Genomic DNA, 18,569 nt, shown 5'->3' on the forward strand with positions numbered 1-18,569 from the left:
AATTTGCAAACCATGATTTTTGCACACACACACACACACACACACGCACACACGCACACACACACACACACACACACACACACACACACACACACTCTGAGGAACCAGACATGTCTATTGTGTCTAAACAGCTCTGTAGTTAGTTGTGATGTTGGAAACAATGCCCTCTGCAAGCTACGAACTAGGAACTCTCTCACACACACACACACACACACACACACACACACACACACACACACACACACACACATACTTTCTCTCGCTCTCTTTCTCTCTCGCTTGTTCTCTTGCTCTCTCACTCTCTCTCTCTCTCTTTCTCTCTCGCTCTCTCTTTCTCACACACACACACACCCACACACACACACACACACACACACACACACACACACACACACACACACACACACACACACACACACACACACACACACACACACACACACACACACACACACACACTCTGTCTGTGGGACCAGACATGTCTATTGTGTCTAAACAGCTCTGTAGTTTGTTGTGATGTGACACACACACACACAAGCTACGAACTAGGAACTCACACACACACACACACACACACACAAACACACTCACACACACACACACACACACACACACACACGCGCACACACACACACACACACACACAACACAGTGTACGCAGAGCGAGTAAACTAGCCCTTTTACAGGCTCAGAGACACAGCTCTGCTTTGACACAGGAAGGTTATGATCAGGAGGGAATGTTGGACTATGTTTATGGACCAAGCCGAGTCCGTCTTACAAGGCAGGTGGATATTTCACCCCCAGGGAAAGACCCTCTCTCCCTCCCCGCTACGCTCGGACGGACGTTAAGGATGTGAGGCTTGCGTTAGTGGGTATAAACGACGGCAGTTGGATGCTTGGTCGCGAAAGAGCGTGCGAGGGAATCTCGTCGGCCGAAACATCTGCCCCTGATCTGCCTCTGTCGGGTGTTCCAAACTCCAAACGTGACTTTGTGTGGGAAAATTTTAACTTTTAACCGCTCCTGCCATTGCAATTGAAATATCAGTATAGAGTGAGATGATGAGTGCCTGTGTACTGGATAGTACACTATCTATCTATCTATCTATCTATCTATCTATCTATCTATCTATCTATCTATCTATCTATCTATCTATCTATCTGTCTGTCTGTCTGTCTGTCTGTCTGTCTGTCTGTCTGTCTGTCTGTCTATCTATTTATCTTTCTATAGTGCCCCACCCCCTATAGAAATAATAAAAAGAAAATGAAAACGATGAGCCTCTAATAAAACGTTGACAGGGATCTATAAACACGCTTGTAAAGCGTCTCAGCGTGCCAAGTGCCCGGTGACATTCCAACACCGCCTCCGCCGCCTGTAACTTGGCTTCACGGCGACTGCGTCCTCCACCCTCGCGCATATTCTCCATCGGTGGGTTTGTCTCTCTGCCTATCGGCCTTTCTCTCTCTCCCTCTCCCTCTCTCTGGTTTCTCCCCCGTCCTAATGTGTTTCCTGGCCGGCGATAAAGCGGCCCCGTTACAAATGCGTAATCGCTGAGGGGGTTTGGTCTGGTCCACTCGGGTGTGATGTCACAAGCTGGATCTCTCCCTCCGACCTCAATGTTTATACTCCCTGATCGGGCGGCGATCAAGTGCGGTCGTGCATATTGAGTTTGGAAAATCCAGAGTGTGCTAATTTGCATGTCTAATCGCGAGGGCCCGCCGAGTGAAGGCTCTCCGAGCTCCGCCAATGACTTGAGCCGTGTCCAGGGCGGATTTACCGGAAGTAAGCCAGGGTGTGTTTCACCGACAGCAAATCAGGTCTGACGCGATAATTGCTCCCCAGCTTTCCGTGTTGGGGCCGTTTAAGAAACCAGCAGTGCCCAGACCCTCGGTGCTCAGGTTCTTGTCAGCACCACTCAGACCCTCAGAGCCGTCTCCTGGCTTCCCCACAGCTCATCTGCTGTTAATCTGATCACAGCGGCGTTAAGGCGGTCCCGTGGGAAGCCCCCGATCGGTGACCTTTTCGCGTCCCGTTCTCGAGTCTGGTTCCGTCGTCATTTTTTTTTGAGGACGTTCTACATCTGCTTTCTCGGTCTGCCTCCCCGTTCTTTGGTGCTGATTTGATTCCCGGGAGCTTGTACGGTGGAGTTCAAAGCACCGTTGGAAAAGCAAACTTTGGGAAAATGGGTTCATTTTGGTTGTAGATACAAAAAAAAACCTTGGCAAGCATTTTCACCAGCCACGGTTTTTCTGTGTTGTTTCAATCTACCGCGATTATACCCACGTTAAAGTGGGGCTATTAGCGTATTTTGGTTTTTTTTGGAGCACACGCACATTCCATAAACTTATCGTGTACCCAGTGGTATAGTGGTGCCTGGAGAAGTGGGAAAGCTATTCGTTTTTGCTAAAAAAAAAAAAAAAGAAAAAAGAGGCTGGGCCGGTAGTATTTGAAAACTGTCCTTTAACTTCTGCTGCTTGACTTCAGGGAGTAAGGATCATTATGGAATCAACACTAGCCACAGAAGAGCAATCAATCTATACTGGCCCACAGACTGTAGGGTCAGACAACGACATAATTAGCCACTGTTTACGTGAAGATAACCTCTGTGGTGGGTGTTTTTTAGGGAACATGTGCTCGGACTGTCACTCATGATTTGGCTATTGCCCCAACACTACTGAATGATGTGCATCAGAGGGGATTTAGAAGTGGGTAGACGCAATACTGACTGAAAAAAAAGTAGGTATACTCCGTACCCGCAAACACCCTCTGTACACCACTGCTTGTACCTTTGAAATATTTAAGATAAAAAAAACCTTTGCAGGATAAAGCTTTTCCCATGACATCACAAACCCAGTGGCGGAGTGCCGCGGTGCTCCTCTCAACCTTTATTCAAATACATCTGGCCACGAGTGGGTTTTCTGTTTGGACAGACCACACATGCTTGTACAAGGTTTTTTTTGCCGTTAATTCAACTTGTAGCTCCGGCGTTTTTTGAAGGGACCACAAGCTGCGGTTTTTTGAAAGTTGAAATAATGACGGATATAATTGAAGGGCATGCCTGACATTCTATTTCGATAGCATGTAATTTATCCTATAATGCGACGGGTGACATCACTGCCATTAGAGAGGATGCTGTCATCGGCAAAAGTCATGACGGTTGCGCGCTTTCTGCTGCTTTACTGGGGACATGCGCGCACACGCACACACGAGTGCGCGCACACACACACACATGCACGCACGCACGCACACATGCGCGCACACACACACACACACACACACACACACACACACACACACACACACACACACACACACACACACACACACGCACACACGCAGCTCAAGTCATGGGTTTAGGTTTCCCCCAGTTTAAATATACGGTTGTCTGCCCCACTGAACGTAATGTAACCTGGTCACTAGTCCATGTCATATTTCTGTCTTTTACTCTCTTAAAAACACTAAACACTAAAATAATAAGTAAGTCCGTTTATGGCAAAGGGGATCACCCTATAAATATAGTTCAAGAAAGGACGTAAAGGTTATACTGAGTATTCGACTGTAGTTTGCTGCCTCATCGTAGTCGAACCACATTTGGTATACTTTGCTTGGAAAAAGGCTTTTTTTCCATCTCACCTATATGATGTTCTCGGTCTTTGTGACCTCTTACGCCAGTAAATTACACCTGCCGCTATTTTAACTGATAATAACTAAATTCATAAATAAACTCATAATTCATAAAGTCCATTATGCATCCTTTCTATACTCATGAAGCCCTTACACAGCGTGTGAATGTGTGAGCTTCATCTTCTCACTTCATTTATGACTTCCCAAGTGGATTTCAATAAGCTCATTTTAATAAAAAAAGTTATTTAATGTAGATTATATAATGTAGATTCATTGTTAAGAAGGTCCATGTCGGTAGGCCGAGCAGAATAAGCCAGAATAGGATTTTTTTTTAACCCAAACAGGAATTTTTGATAGTTGGGAATCAGAATCTTTTCAATTGATCCAGTATTGATTCAGCTGACTGCAACTTATACCATGGCCACCACGATTGCCCCATTGCCACTCAGGGGTTGACTCCCAATGATCGAAAAAATAAGCCGTTTTCCTCCAAATCAGTAGGAGTTGGTGGAATTGCCGACTATTTCCAACACTCATTTTATAAAGACCTTATCTCATTTAACGTTTACACAGATACGCTGATTTCAATCACAGCTATAACCGACAAATTATCTTCTGTGATAAAATACCTACTGCTCCTGACACCTTAAAAATAAATAAACAAACAAATAAACAAATAAACAAACAAACAAACAAACAAATAAATAAATAAATATATATATATATAAACTAATAATCATGCATAAAATCAGATATCATTATAGCACTTAAATTAAATGATGCAACTATAATCATCAGTACAAAACAAGTTTGAACACCGACCATTTTCAGTGGGACTGAGATTACTGGGAGATTTACCAATACTGACGTATTGCTAAATAGTTTGTGTAGGTGTTGATGCTTGAGTGCAGCACCTCACGTTTATCCACACAACTCAACAGAGTGTTTTATTTGTTTGCTTCTAGCTCTCGGTGTGAGTAATGAGCATAGAGCCCTGGTGTCGGCAGAGAACCAGCAGAGAAAATGAGCAACGACTGCATATGAGATGATTATACAATGGAGAACAATTACAACCTTGTTACAGACTGTCCAATGCAATGTAAAGTGTTATTTCGCTACAGGGGTTAAAACTACTAATTCAGTACATTTCAGCGTTCAGACAAAACCATTTCGAGTGTGAGAAAACAAGTCACATGGGAGAAATTGTTGCATATTCATGCAATTCAATAGCTTAATTATCCTATGCTTCCCTCCAGCCATGATCCCTAGACTCCTGTGGAAGGCCGTGGGCCTGTTGGCCGTCCTCTGCACCGCCTCACACCTCAGCTCTGCCGAAAACCTGCCAGACCCTCCGGCCCCAGAGAAAGGCGTCACATTCAGCACTGTCTACAAAATTGGGAGCTCCAGTTGCAAACTGGAGAGCCAGGACCAGACAGGTTAATATGGCATGAAGATGAAAATTGAGAAAAATAGCGATTATAAATGTGTAATTAAAAATGAAATGTGTAGGATTATGGATTATGTACGTACATTTACCTACTTGAAGCAAATTAGTTTGATTCGTTTTATGGTTCTTGAGCTTACACAGTGGGTTTTTATGTTACGCTCATCATATATACATGTATGTCTTTTTTGAAGGTCTGCAGACAGGTTCAGAGGGCACAGTAAATGTGGATGGAGACGACATTGTCTTCAGGCACAACATCAAGCTGCAGACGCCAAAGTGTGACTGCGCCGAGTCGGAGAGCTTCAAGTCTCTCCTGTACAGAGTGAATGGACTGGAGGAGGAAGTGAACTACCTGAAGACCCAGTGCTCCCAGGGCTGCTGCGGAAGTGGTGGAGTGGGAGGTACAGTACGGTGGTTCATGACATTATTATGTTTTAGGTGTTATACACAGTACATTATATGATTTTAAGACCTTTAACGGTTTCAATATTTGTTCTTGATCAGAGAGCTGATGTTTAGCATCCCACTTGAGGTTGTGAGCAATTGTGGTGCCCAGGAAATGGAAGAACTCATCAGTGGGTTATATTGCTTTTATATTGTATCAGGAAGTACTTATACTCCAGGGTATTGGCACTTTTACTTCAGTCAAAGGTCTAAGTTCTTCTTCTATCCTGTCCCCTCTCAGTGGTGGACACCAGCTGCAGTGGCCACGGCACCTACCAACACAACATATGCAGCTGCCTGTGCGACCTCGGCTGGGAAGGCCCGGACTGCTCCGTTTCCTCCTGCCCCGGCGACTGCAACGACAACGGACGCTGTGTGGACGGAAAGTGCGTGTGCCACCGAGGCTTCACGGGAGTCGACTGTGGCCAGGCGACGTGCCCCGGCGACTGCAACGACAAGGGACACTGCGTGGATGGGAAGTGTGTGTGCTTCCCGCACTTCGCCGGCGAGGACTGCAGTGTCCAGAAGTGTCCCCGGGACTGTGTGGGCAGTGGCCAGTGCGTGGACGGACAGTGCGTCTGTGATGAGGGGTTCTATGGGAATGACTGCTCACTGGGTAAGATACTGAAATGATGGTTGATACTGATTTTTACACACCTCTGTGGAATACTCAATTCTGATTGGTTATCAGCAGAAATCAGTGGTCAGTTATTTCTGAATAATGACCGCTGTCAGTCAATAATAACCGTCATCACAAGGCGACAAGTTTTCTGCCTGGTCTCACGTCCCTCGTTTCATGCCGCCCACATGCTCATTCTAATTTGTGACTCTACATAGAAAGTAAAATGGAAGACTTGAAGAGATGGGAAGGTTAGGTTAGGGTTTTTGCATGACAAAAATTTGATATGCTGTTGTGGACTATTTTTCTCAGTGGAAGCGAAGAAGCAGAAGCTCTGCATACTACTTTTAAAACTAGGCACAGTAGTTATAAAATCATTTCATTCCATCATTTAAAATCAATCTTCCGTCTCTTCGTATTATTTTATTTAGAAAGTAACCGTGTAATAAACTGCACCTAGCCAATCCTCATCGCAAATTAACCCCCAACGGGGTGCATGGCTCCTGTATGGCTGGTGGTTGGTGTCTGGGAGTATGTATACATATGCACAGTATACATACATTATTAATATTATTACTTGTTTAAATGGCCCTAGTGGCTTCAAAAACCCTATAATAACGAAGTTCAAATACCATGATGATTTTGCATTTACATTCTACTGTTCTACTGTCAGTGCAACATGATGATTTCTTGCAAACATTGTCTATAGTATTGCATCACAAAGCTACTACGTCAATGGCACTTTAGCAACTATTGCAACTTTAAGAAAACCTTTAGGTCTTCTGGGACTTACCTGTGCCTTTTGTAACGAGAGACTGTCGTTCGCATTGGAAGCACCCACAGTCACTATTTCCTGACTCCTTAGTAGTCTTGGTTTTCACTGTGGACTGTGCAAGTTTACGCAGGCAAGAGGAAAAATGAGCCGTGGCTCAGCATTTTGACAACGTAATTTACCGTTGCTGAGTTCACACAGCGCCATTCCGACAACATTCGCTCAACGCTTGTGACATCTCGGCTGTTTGGCTGAAGCTGACTGACTCAGATGGCTTTGCTTCGACAATGCGCCTGTTACTGTAGCCACAGTCACCGCATGAAAACAATATATTTTCGGGGGAGAATTCCAGAAGTGTTCCGGAGGCTGTGTCGGCAGTGGCCGGAGGACAGAAAAGTCAAAAGCCTGAGATGCACAATGACATGGAGAATGTTTGGTTTGGTTTTGTGAATACACCAACGTTGGGTCCATAATGTGGGAAAGTTTAGCCCACAGTTTGGGAAGCCACAGTGTGTGGTACAGTCTCAGAGGTGGCAGTTCAGTTAACTTAGCAGCTAATGGAGCTCGGGTTCTTCAGGATTGGATTTACTGCTATGGGTGAAGAAGTTCTTGAATGGAAGCCAACCACAACAGAGGCTTTGTGTCAAAGGAAAAAACTGAAGACTATATGAATATTATAATATATATCCATTCTTTCATTTATTTTTATAAAGGTCATCTGAGCCTTTGAATTTTCATCCATCCTCATTGAACTAACTCAGAATAATAATACACCACAGTAACGGCCTTTAGTTTGAGAAAGAACGGAAAATAAAATAATTGCATTCGTATTATTTTTTTTAATAAGCCTGTTAAGAGCTTTAAGCTCCCACGGGTCTCCTTTAGAGACAGAGGCTGCAAAGAAGATTGGCAATACTGATCAAAAAGCGTATTTTCAGATTGCTTTATCTTGTTTTCTGTTTTGAAAGCTAAGAAAAGCAAAGTGTTTGCCAAAGTACACGATTCCCTGTCATGTAGGGAGGTACCATTCCACTTGAGGATTAAATACACTATACAGAAAAGATTCAAAAGTCACTCTGCCCTTCCCTGTAGATCTATATCTATAAACACCCCCGCCCTGCCCAACATCTGAATGCCCTCTAGACTACATCAAGTGGGTTTTAGGCGTTAGTAATAGTAGTAGTTGTAATTGGAAACAAATGGGGGAGACATTCTTTGTTTTATGTGGCAAGAGTCCCACTCCCACACCTGGTCAATGGACGCCAATCTGCAGGAAAGGTGATACCATTAACAAATGTCTGGAAGTGGAGCTCTTAAATATAATGTAGGACCTTGAGCTGTTTTCTGCTTTCTGGCATTGAAGTCTGCCGAGGACATTTAATGCAATTTTAAATTCCCAGCCGTGCTCATAATTGCCTTTTTCTTTGTTAAGCCCCAGTGATTGCAATTTTTAGATTATGCATTTGGGAAAATTGTGAAGTGAATACCTTCTTCAAGTATATTCTCTTCAAATGGTAAATAGACTATCGTTAATATGTAATGTTTTTAGCCACACTATGACCTCATAAAGCACATATGAATGCCTCGCCTCAGCTCATACAATGAGAGAGCAGAGCAGGTACTGGTGGTTAGATGTGGTGTTTTGTTCCAGTTGCATCAAACCAGCAACCACCCCATAACCTCCATTTTCTGTGTTCATCTATGAGTCTTTGAACTAGCTCTTAAAAGTCAAACCATGCAATTTAATGACTTGTGCTTCTTGCCAACATCTGCTGCTGCCATCTCACCATATTCACCACCACATTCGTCACACTCAGCTCAACAATGATGACACAGAATGAAATAAAGAGAATCAAGAGAGTGACTGAGAGAGCGTCCTCGTTATGCACGGTGCTTTTTTTGATTCGTTCAAAAGCCCCTTTCCCGCACTTACGTAGGTAACATAGTAAAATAAAGTCTGTGTAATGTGGATTGAATTGAGCCCATGTGTGAATACAGTAGTGATGTGTCGGTTGCAAATGAATCAGCTCTATGAGGCTCCTTTAAGGGGCTCCATGAGGCTCCTTTAAGTGAATGATGGGAGCCGGCTCCCATCCCAGAGCAGATTATTATTTATTCTTTTGTAAATTCATATAAACCCTTTAACTGTTTTGTTAAATACGATCCAGAACCATCTTACTTTGGTAATAATATTCAGAGTCGAGCATGGTGAGACTTTTGTATGTTGCGCAAGTGAATTATGAAAGCCAGAAGTGGTACTAAATGAAGAGCTGTTTGGGAGCCCGCTCTTATTGCTGAGCTGAGCCAAGTGATCTGGCTCACAAAAAAGAGACAGAATTCTCATCACTAGGATAGAGTGCTGCAGGGCTGATGTATTTTCGTAGGCCAATTTGGCATCGCCCTGGTACTCGAGTTTTTATGTTAATATGATTCTCGCTGACCTTCATGATGAAATAATTAAATATTTATTTAAATCTGGTGAAGGTGCAGTCACTGACTGCCCCTGGATGGGAAGGACCCTGCTAAATTTTAGGAAACCATTAGGGGCTCCAGGATTGCGCCATGTGGAGCACCTCTCCAATCTGATATGAGCACTTTCGCTGTAAAAGCCGACTCTTTTCGCACCCACTTTTTCTCATATCCCTCCAGACCAGAATATGATTTACGGAAAGTCTCGCTCCCAAACTCAGCCGACTCTTGGCTTAACTTGTCTTGTTATACCCCGACCCCCCCAATTACACAAAATACCTCCTCACTTGCATATCGCCTCTTTTGCATTTTGTATATGCTTGCACCATTTTTTAATTCCCCCACCGTGATTGAAAAGGATCTGGCTGTGTGTCATACTGTAACCGCGGAAAAAGCAATATGTCCCCTGAGTTCCAGCCATCAAGTGTTTGAGAAAAAAAAATCGAAAGAAAGAAATTGAATTAAAAATAAATTAAAGCTTGGATTGCTGAACTAGAACCCAAGGAATAGCAGGGACGGGGTACAAATAGGAAGCAGAGATGAGTGAAGACGATAAAGGAAATGTTGAAATATGTAATATTTCTCTCTCTCTCTCTCTCTCTCTCTCTCTCTCTCCCAGTTTTGGGCCCTAAGGGTCTGCAGTTGGTCCGGGTGACTGACATCTCCCTCCTGGTGCAGTGGGAGCCGGTTCGCGGGGCAGAGTTTTACATTCTGACCTTTCACCCCAAGGACGACGAGGGCGCCCTGCAGGAGGTAAGGGCTCACGTCAGGAAATTACGAGGGCGACGGGGGAGTCCGGACCCTCTCTTCCTGGGAAAAACAGAGAGTTGTCCCCCTCAAGTTTTCTTTGTAAACATAACTATATCATTTTAAATAATCGTGGCTCTGCGTTCCGATCGCGATGAATCAGCTCGGTGCGCGATGAATCAGCTCTGTGCACCAAAACTGTGTTTTTTTTATTTTAGAAGTAGGTTATTTTATTTTACTCATTTTTCTTACAGTATGTAACGAAAAAAGCATCGTCTGTGATGGGGACAGGTTCTCCGGCACTCTCTAACCCCAAGATAGCACTTCATAGTAATAACATAGTAAAATCCTATTGTGATAACGTTGCAATAACTATACAGCAGACACTGTAATAACTTAATAATAACATTGTAATGATTTCGATCTACTCATCATTAGTTGTCCATGCCTGTATTATTATATACATACAGTACATGTTCACCCTTACAGAAATGTCCCAGCTATATTTATATTTATTCCCATAGCCAATTTTAGCAACCATACCCCCCTTACGCACCTGCGATACATTTTAATTTAACTAATCCTGTGCGTAGAACAGCAATAATTAGTATAGCCCATCTATTTTTGTATATTTGTTTCTGTTTTTTAGACTATTAAGCTTTATTATGCAAATTGTCTATAAAAATGTAATTGTATATGAAAATGTACTTGGCTTAATAAACAGATTCCGATTCTCATTATTATTCACAGAGCAAACTCACACCTGGAACCTTCCAAATAGAACTCCCATGTTGGTTAAACCCTAAATCATCACATTTTGTTTCATCCTCTTGCACTCAGGTGAGGGTCCCCATCCCAGAAACCTCCTTCCAGATCACGGGCCTGAGTCCAGGCATCACCTATGTCGTTGAGGTTTACGCGGTTATCAAAGGCATTCAGAGCCAGTCGGACAAAATCGAGGCCACGACAGGTAAGAACAGAATCCTAATCCCAACCCCAAAAATTAACCCTAACCCCAATTTAACAACTGCTGAAAATGTTTTTCAACATAACCATACAAACCAAAGGTGAAATATATTTCTGTTTTAATACAGTATGAAATGGAAGCATTATAACGTTTTTGAAATGATTGTTTTCAGTTGTATGCTTCTCAAAAAGGTATCTTCACAAAAATTTTATATAATGATACGTTTGGGACATGGTTCTCTGACATGTTCCATTAATTTCAATATGTTACATTATTTTATTATATTTGTGTGGTATATTGATATTATAAAGTTTTAACCTTTATTAGATTTTTATTGCAAAACTGGTAGCACTTATTAATGCCATTTATTTGAACAAATACTTTTCAAAGTTTTACTAATTTTAAATCTATAAGACCGAGATGGATAAGCCCAACATGGATGCCGGGCTTATCCATCTATTAGAAAATAATGTAAAAATGAATGGATGAATAAATAAAAACATATACAGTACATAACACATACTTTCTTCCCAGGAGTGGGGCCAGAACATTGTTGCCTGTGTACCTTTCCCAACAGGAACCCAGACAAACCATAACCCGTTTTCCCAATCTAATTTAGCCACTGCTGAATTGAAACCTGATGTGCTAAAACATGCTGGACCTACAGCCAAAATAATGTCTATTCTACAATAGACTGTTGGAGGATTTGGGAAAAAAATGACAAAATGATATATATGCAGTACATATACAATATGAATAGTATATTCACAAGCACACACTCACACACAGACACACACACACACACACACACACACACACACACACACACACACACACACACACACACATACACACATAGTATACAAATCCAAATAAATGAAAATTCTATTAAAAACTAAAATATATTTGAGGTGCGTTGTGCAATCAAAATCATAGTATAATGTCATATACAGTATTTGCTGAAAAAATACTGCAAACAAATCTGCAGTCACAGTTGACAATAAAGATGCACACTTTTCTCCATTGTTCTCTTTTGGCTAGCCTTTTTGAAAACCATAGCAAACAAATCCTGGATACGAATTTCCGAAATAGGAAATGTCAGCACCATGCATTGACTGTCGAAAATGTAGACCCATTTCCTGTCAAAATGCGTAATTCTACTTAAAATAAGTATATAGACATGGAGGCAGACCCCTGACGTGCAATAAATGCACATCTGTCCCACGGCGCGAAATAAGTTATTTCCTACGAGTCTCTCATCAGTACATTCCGTTACGTAAATCCCAGCGATGGGGCAATGAGAAAACTGTAGCTCCGTCATCACTAAGTGTTTCATTAAGCCCTGGTCGCTTTACTATTAGATTTAGAGTAAAAGGTAATTACATTAGCCTGTTTAATTACAAGGGAACGGTGGCATGGAAATCCTTTTAATGGAAATTGGACTCATTAACAGATGTGGTCACAGCATGCCGAGGGAGAGCGAGAGAGAGAGAGAGAGAGAGAGAGAGAGAGCGACCACACGGTGGGGGGTGGTGGGGAAGAGTGGACCGACTACAAGGGAAGGAAGGTGCGGGGGCGGGGGTGGGGCGGGGCTCGGGGCCTGAGGTGACTATCATGTGCGGTTAACCAGAGCAAACCTCATGGGGACTGGCATCTTGGCCTGGGCACCAGAGAACACACCAGGATCTGGTGTCTGGAGGCATTTCTCTGGTCACGTCCTTTAAATGTTTGAAACGGGAATAATGCTTTAAAAGTGGTGAGCGATTGCGAGGCGCTTTGAGAGGAAACAGCTGTGGCCTCCTTTTTGTGTTTTTGTTTGTCCGCTTGCCTGCTGCGGATTGATTCGGTCGGCCGCCATGGAGCAAACCCCCGATGGCAGATTAAACCAAATCATTTTCTGATTAATACTCACACTTCATACGCCTGAGTGTGAAGCCCACTGTGCATTCTGTATTGAATGTAACTACTACTGTGAGTCCGTTTCACGGCAGCTCTCTCACAGGGGAGGTCCACTCCACTCCACTGGAACCCCACTGACATAATGACCTTCATTAGACTAATTATACTTGTTCATTTTATATTGTGTTCTGTCTTCGTTTCCTCAGACGTATCTGCGATAGGCGACATTAAGGTCGTCGGCCAGACGGACGTCTCCATCCAGGTGGACTGGAAGAACCCGGAGACCGAGGTGGACCACTTCAAGCTCATGTACACTGACCCCAGGGGCCAAGAGGAGGAGCAGAACGTGCAGAAGAGCCGGGAGGCCCGGACCAAGCACACGATCGTCGGTACGTCGGGACGTAAAGCATTTCGTATCGTGGCGCCAGTCGGTCAGCTTTTGTCTCTTCTGTCTTTAGTCTTAATTAAAACTATTTGACCGGTCTTTCTGCAGGTCTGCAGCCAGGGACGGAGTACCAGATCGACGTCCAGGTCATCAAGGGGGCCTTTGAGGGAAAGGCATCTTCAGTTACTGGGGTTACAGGTCAGTGACTGACGAGCAGCATTCAGGATGACTTTTGAAGTCCACGAGGCAATGGATTGTCTGTGCGTGAGGGTTGAACTGCTTTGTGTCTGGCTATAGTGACCTTGTGCTAAGTATGTACACACATGTTGAAGGAAAACTCCATCATTTTTTTGATTATCCCCATTTTCTACTTACAGTACGCAAGATGTTCCAGGATCCATACATACAGTATGATTTTCATGTTAATATAACCTTCACTGGGTACGAGATTGAGATTGATGGAAGGACTTATTCGCAGGGCATAATAGTTCCAAGTTCCCTCAAATTATTTAGTTGTGGCAAAAATATGATTTTTGTGACATTTTCACAACAACAGACTGGGATCATGTGTTATTCAGGTGCACTGTGGATTGTGTTTAAGTGCTTTTGGAATTATTAGTTTGGCCCTTTTGCTCTTCCATCATAAGTGGAAGAGCGCGTGAGGTGAACCTATCTCACATCCCGTGAAGGCTGAATAAACATAATCTGTAAATAGAAATTCAGGAAAACATAAAATATCGCTTTAATATATGGTCTGGTGCTCGACTGGTCATTCGGGACAATCCAACTGTCGTCTGAGTTCACTCTTGCGAAGGGTGATTTATATACTAAGAATGCACTTTGATGAATACCGTGCCATTAGGATTGTCATATTGTCTTAGGATCAACCATTTGAAGGTAAAAAACAAATCGATCTGGTCAAAGATTTACTCAGAATATGTAGTTCCTATGTGAGAGGCACTAAAGGGCACTCACTCAAGATTATTCCTGGCTTGTGTTGGACCCCTTGCAACCCTATAGTGGTCCAAACCGAATAGAATCAGTCATTCGGTGAATCAGTCATTCTTAATATCGCTTACCTAATGACACAACCTGCTATTGCCCTTTGCGTACAGCCAATAAAAATAGCACAATGAATACGGCATGACTGCTGTGTGATATTAGGAGAACAGACTTCGCAGCATAATGACCTGGGCAGGCTCGAATGGCTGTGGTCCATTGTGGGGAAACGCGATACAAATTGTGAAACCGCTCAGCGATTCTTCCCGGTGACTGAGGTGAGTGTGGCCTTTATTTACCGCGGAGTCCATCAAGTACCGTTGAGGCATAGCCGAGTCAGTATCGAGCTGTCCTTGCTTTGCCCTCAACAGTGAAATGGACTGCGTCTGAATTACGTCAGGAGGAATTGATTCGAGAGAATTCTCCTTCCACAGCTGGTCAATAGATCTCTAGTGGCCCCCATCACTCTTCTCTTCTCTGTCCCGTCGTCCTGGAGGGTTGTCTGTTATTTCTGCCCCCACCCTCATCCTTTCTGTCTTATTTCCCTCCCTCTTAACCATCTCCACCGACATCATCCGTCCCATCCCAATGCCTAGACATCCTAAAAGGACCCTTTAGTCCTTTGGTCTTGAGCCAGCCCGGCCCGTATGCCTAGTACATCCGAAAGGATTTGAACCAGGACTTTCAAGTCGCGGCCAAATGTTCAAGATCTTAAGAGAATCACGAGGAGATCTCTCGTCTTAAGGGTCATAGAGTAGCAGTAGTTTGGTTTGAGGTGGTTATCGGTTATCTTCGGCCTTGAAGTCAACTCCTGTCGTGTGCGCTACAGTCACAAAATGTGTGCTCCCCTGGGCGGAGGTGAGATAGTCTCAGCTATCTCACCTCCGAACTTAGGGATATAGCCAGCTGCTCAGCTAGGACCTTGACACCTTCCCACGCCACTCATCTACCTGCTCTGTTGTGCACGTACATTTTTTGTATTTTATCTGTGTGTGTGTGTGTGTGTGTGTGTGTGTGTGTGTGTGTGTGTGTGTGTGTGTGTGTGTGTGTGTGTGTGTGTGTGTGTTTGTGTGATCTTAGGTGCCGCTTTAGAGCGCAAGTGTTGCAAATCTACACCAGTCCGACAGCGGCTTGTCTCCGCTTCGCGAGCCCCAATCCTTCATTTAAAGGGCGGCACGAAAACGGCTTTAGGGCAATTTGGAGTGAAAAGGAAAATCTGTACCTTCCTCTGGTCGGCGGAGCTGTGATTAGGACTAGTGTTGGTTTAGCAATTCTACGACGTGCTCTGAGGGGGTTGCCCGCCCACTATCTGGCGGAATCCGTTTCCCTCAGGCTAATGTCACGGAGAGAGGCGAGGGGGGAAAATGTAATTTTGAGAAAGGTTTTTGTATCACTATTTTTTTTTTCTCACGCTCTTGTCCGCCATTTCATACAAATGGCGGGGGAAAAAAACCCATACGATAACAGAAACAAGAGACGGGCGGAAATCAGTTTTCGACATTGAAATGTTGAAAACTTGAACTTTTTTTTTTTTGCTCTATTACCTCTTGGAGAAGAAGTGATTGGAGTGGAATGAGGTGACCAGGGCTTCCAGACATCCTAGGCAAACCGCTCTAGGCAAACTGCTGGTGGGGCTAGCAAGAGAGTCACGGAGAAAGTGTACTTATTACGCACGGTGCTTGTTTCGTTCCGTAAGAAGATGTAGCCGAACTGCAAATTCTTTTGGAAAAGCGCTCCAAACACGATGGCTTAGTATCTTTAATTTTTATTGGCATGGTAGGTTTTAGTCGTTGTGCTCGTATATTTTTCTATTCTTTATCTTTAAAGTTACACGTCATTGTCTTTATGCTGAAATTGTGTAGATTAATAACCACACATGACCGCATGTATTTGCGCGCGGCCAATTTTTTGCTCCAAAATGCTAGAATAAGAATGTGATTCACCACATTTCTATTGATAGTGAGCACCTAGGGACACAAAACAAAAATTGTATGGAAACTCCTTGGAAAACTTGGAACGGGCGCTTTCACAGTCAATAAGTTAGCCAAAATATGATACAGTAAGACATATAAACACGTCATACAGTGCCACTGCTACTGCTGCCACCGATTGTGATTCAATAAAGTTTACACTGAGGCCCGTGTAACAGAAAGCAGATGGTCATGGTAGGAGGGAGGAATGTTTAGTCTTTACATTATCTATGGATATAGGAGATCCTGCCGCGTGCTGGACTGACAGCTTTTGCTGGGAGTATACGTCCCTCCCGTACCGGGCCTGTCCATCACTTCTCTTGAAATATATACCAATTTCTATGGTATTTTGTGTTCATAGTACGAAGAAGGCGAGGAATTGTCAGGAAGGATATGAAAGGATCAATAACTTGCATGGAATAATTGTTATGAGTCCGGTAAAAACGGAAAGTATCTGAGTGCATTATATATTTCTCAGCATATTAGTTATTTTATTAATGGGTACTGGCTTCGTCGCAGTGGTGCAAGCTTTGACTCTCCCTGAGAAATGTCAAATCTGCTGTCACTGCATTTTTACAGCTGTTGGTCGTGGGTCTATGGCCCTTAGCTTGTGCACTAAAGTATTCTGCCTCATCTTTAATTTATTACTTGAAATTTGCTTGACATTTCAACGTAAGTTATAGGTTATATCCACCGTAACACTGAGAAAAATAACACCTTATTGACATATATATCTCACCTTGGCGCCCCTCATATCCTTGTGGTTGTCATTGCATGGCGGCCGACAAGAGTGTAAATAATGAAAAATGGCCTGCTACTGAAGCTTTGTGGTCTGCGCTCTACTAGCTTGCCACCCATAACGGATAAGCTGTTTTCCACATGGTCAAAGCCGCAACCGATGTTTTGTAGTCTGGTAGCCGCTGTCGCTGAGTAACTAGTGAGGTAGAACGTCTGGCGTAACTCAATCCATCATACCCTTCAACCCTGGGATGAGGGCAAAGTCGAAGCGCAAGTCCGGAAGCAACGGGGCAAAGGAACCGGCCCACTCAGAAGAAGCTCAGCTATCAAATCAGCTCTACTAGAGCGTTTACCACTCGCACATAATGTCCTCTGTTATGACCGGGGCCAAACCAACGTTGTGTTAAGGCTAAAACAAGAGGGCTTTTGATTTATTTTGAAATGAGATCGCAAATTACCGTTCGTACCTACCTGCAAGGCCGCTTCAAATGATTTGCTTCAAACAGCCTTGGCTGATTGATGGCTACAGACTGTGGCTGTACTATAGCAGTGTGGCTGTCTACATTCCCGATTAGATACGTAAGATGGAGAGCTGGAAGTCTTGAACGAAGCACGGTTTTTATGCCATTAAGTGTTTGTGGTGATGTATCAGGTCACATTTGTACGAGTCTGCATATCTGAGTCCATGACGAACATTATCTGGGATAAGTTCCGTTCTAGTGCACATCATGTTACGTCATTAAGCACTTACATTCCCTATCATTTTCGGCGGCGGTTGGCTGTCAGGGTTGAACGTCAGTCTTTGTCGGTAAGAACTTTTCAGTTAGAGCAAAATTCATCCAGCCGTATCCTGAAGAGAAGTCTTCTGCGAAAGATGGATTTTCGACCAAAGTTGAGTGACACTCATTCCACCATTGCAGATATGACAATGAGAAGATTCAACACGGGGACCGCTGAGTTCCGGCAGCGATGCTGGTGTGAGGCAAACCTGCAAAGTTAGAGGAGCAGAGCAAGCCTGCCAGAGTTTAGCTGAAAAAACAGCGGAGAACCAGGAGAAAGGGAGGTAGAACAGGGAGGGAGTTGGGCACCAAAATGGGTTTTGACAAGCGCCTGGACGAGGTTCCCTCAAAAATGAGTTCATGTTCAGTTCATGGGTTCATGAAACACGAAGATGTGTTTATTCTTTATGGACAAGTAGGCAGTCTATGACAAGTTTCTTAGCAGGATCTCCTTTAAGGTATCAGGGATAGCACTCTGTCTTATTGGACGCATCAGTCATTAGGTTTCATTATGCGAATAGTGCAGCGAGACAGGAGCGACCTTGACCAAAACACTGAGGAATAACCCTTAAGGGTGATTGCTTTAACGTTCCCGCTTACTTCCTCTCTCACTTTCTATCACTTTGCTATCACTCTTTCTGACTGATGAAAGCTGAAACCTCCCCTTCACTCTACACACACACACACACGCACGCACACACACATACGCACG

General features: G+C 43.7%; 1 protein-coding gene across 1 annotated transcript in view; it reads left to right on the forward strand.

Moving 5' to 3' along the window:
- Positions 1-18,569, forward strand: part of tnn (tenascin N) — a 32,230-nt gene that overhangs the window by 1,961 nt on the left and 11,700 nt on the right. Inside the window, exons 2-8 of the mRNA XM_080010702.1 lie at positions 4,879-5,058; positions 5,261-5,470; positions 5,755-6,129; positions 9,993-10,126; positions 10,961-11,090; positions 13,193-13,375; positions 13,480-13,569. Of these exons, the coding sequence (XP_079866828.1) occupies positions 4,881-5,058; positions 5,261-5,470; positions 5,755-6,129; positions 9,993-10,126; positions 10,961-11,090; positions 13,193-13,375; positions 13,480-13,569 (1,300 nt within the window). The 5' untranslated portion in view covers positions 4,879-4,880. The remainder of the gene's footprint in view (positions 1-4,878; positions 5,059-5,260; positions 5,471-5,754; positions 6,130-9,992; positions 10,127-10,960; positions 11,091-13,192; positions 13,376-13,479; positions 13,570-18,569) is intronic.

Source organism: Zeus faber (genome assembly GCF_960531495.2).
Source record: "Zeus faber genome assembly, chromosome: 12".
Taxonomy (NCBI): domain Eukaryota; kingdom Metazoa; phylum Chordata; class Actinopteri; order Zeiformes; family Zeidae; genus Zeus; species Zeus faber.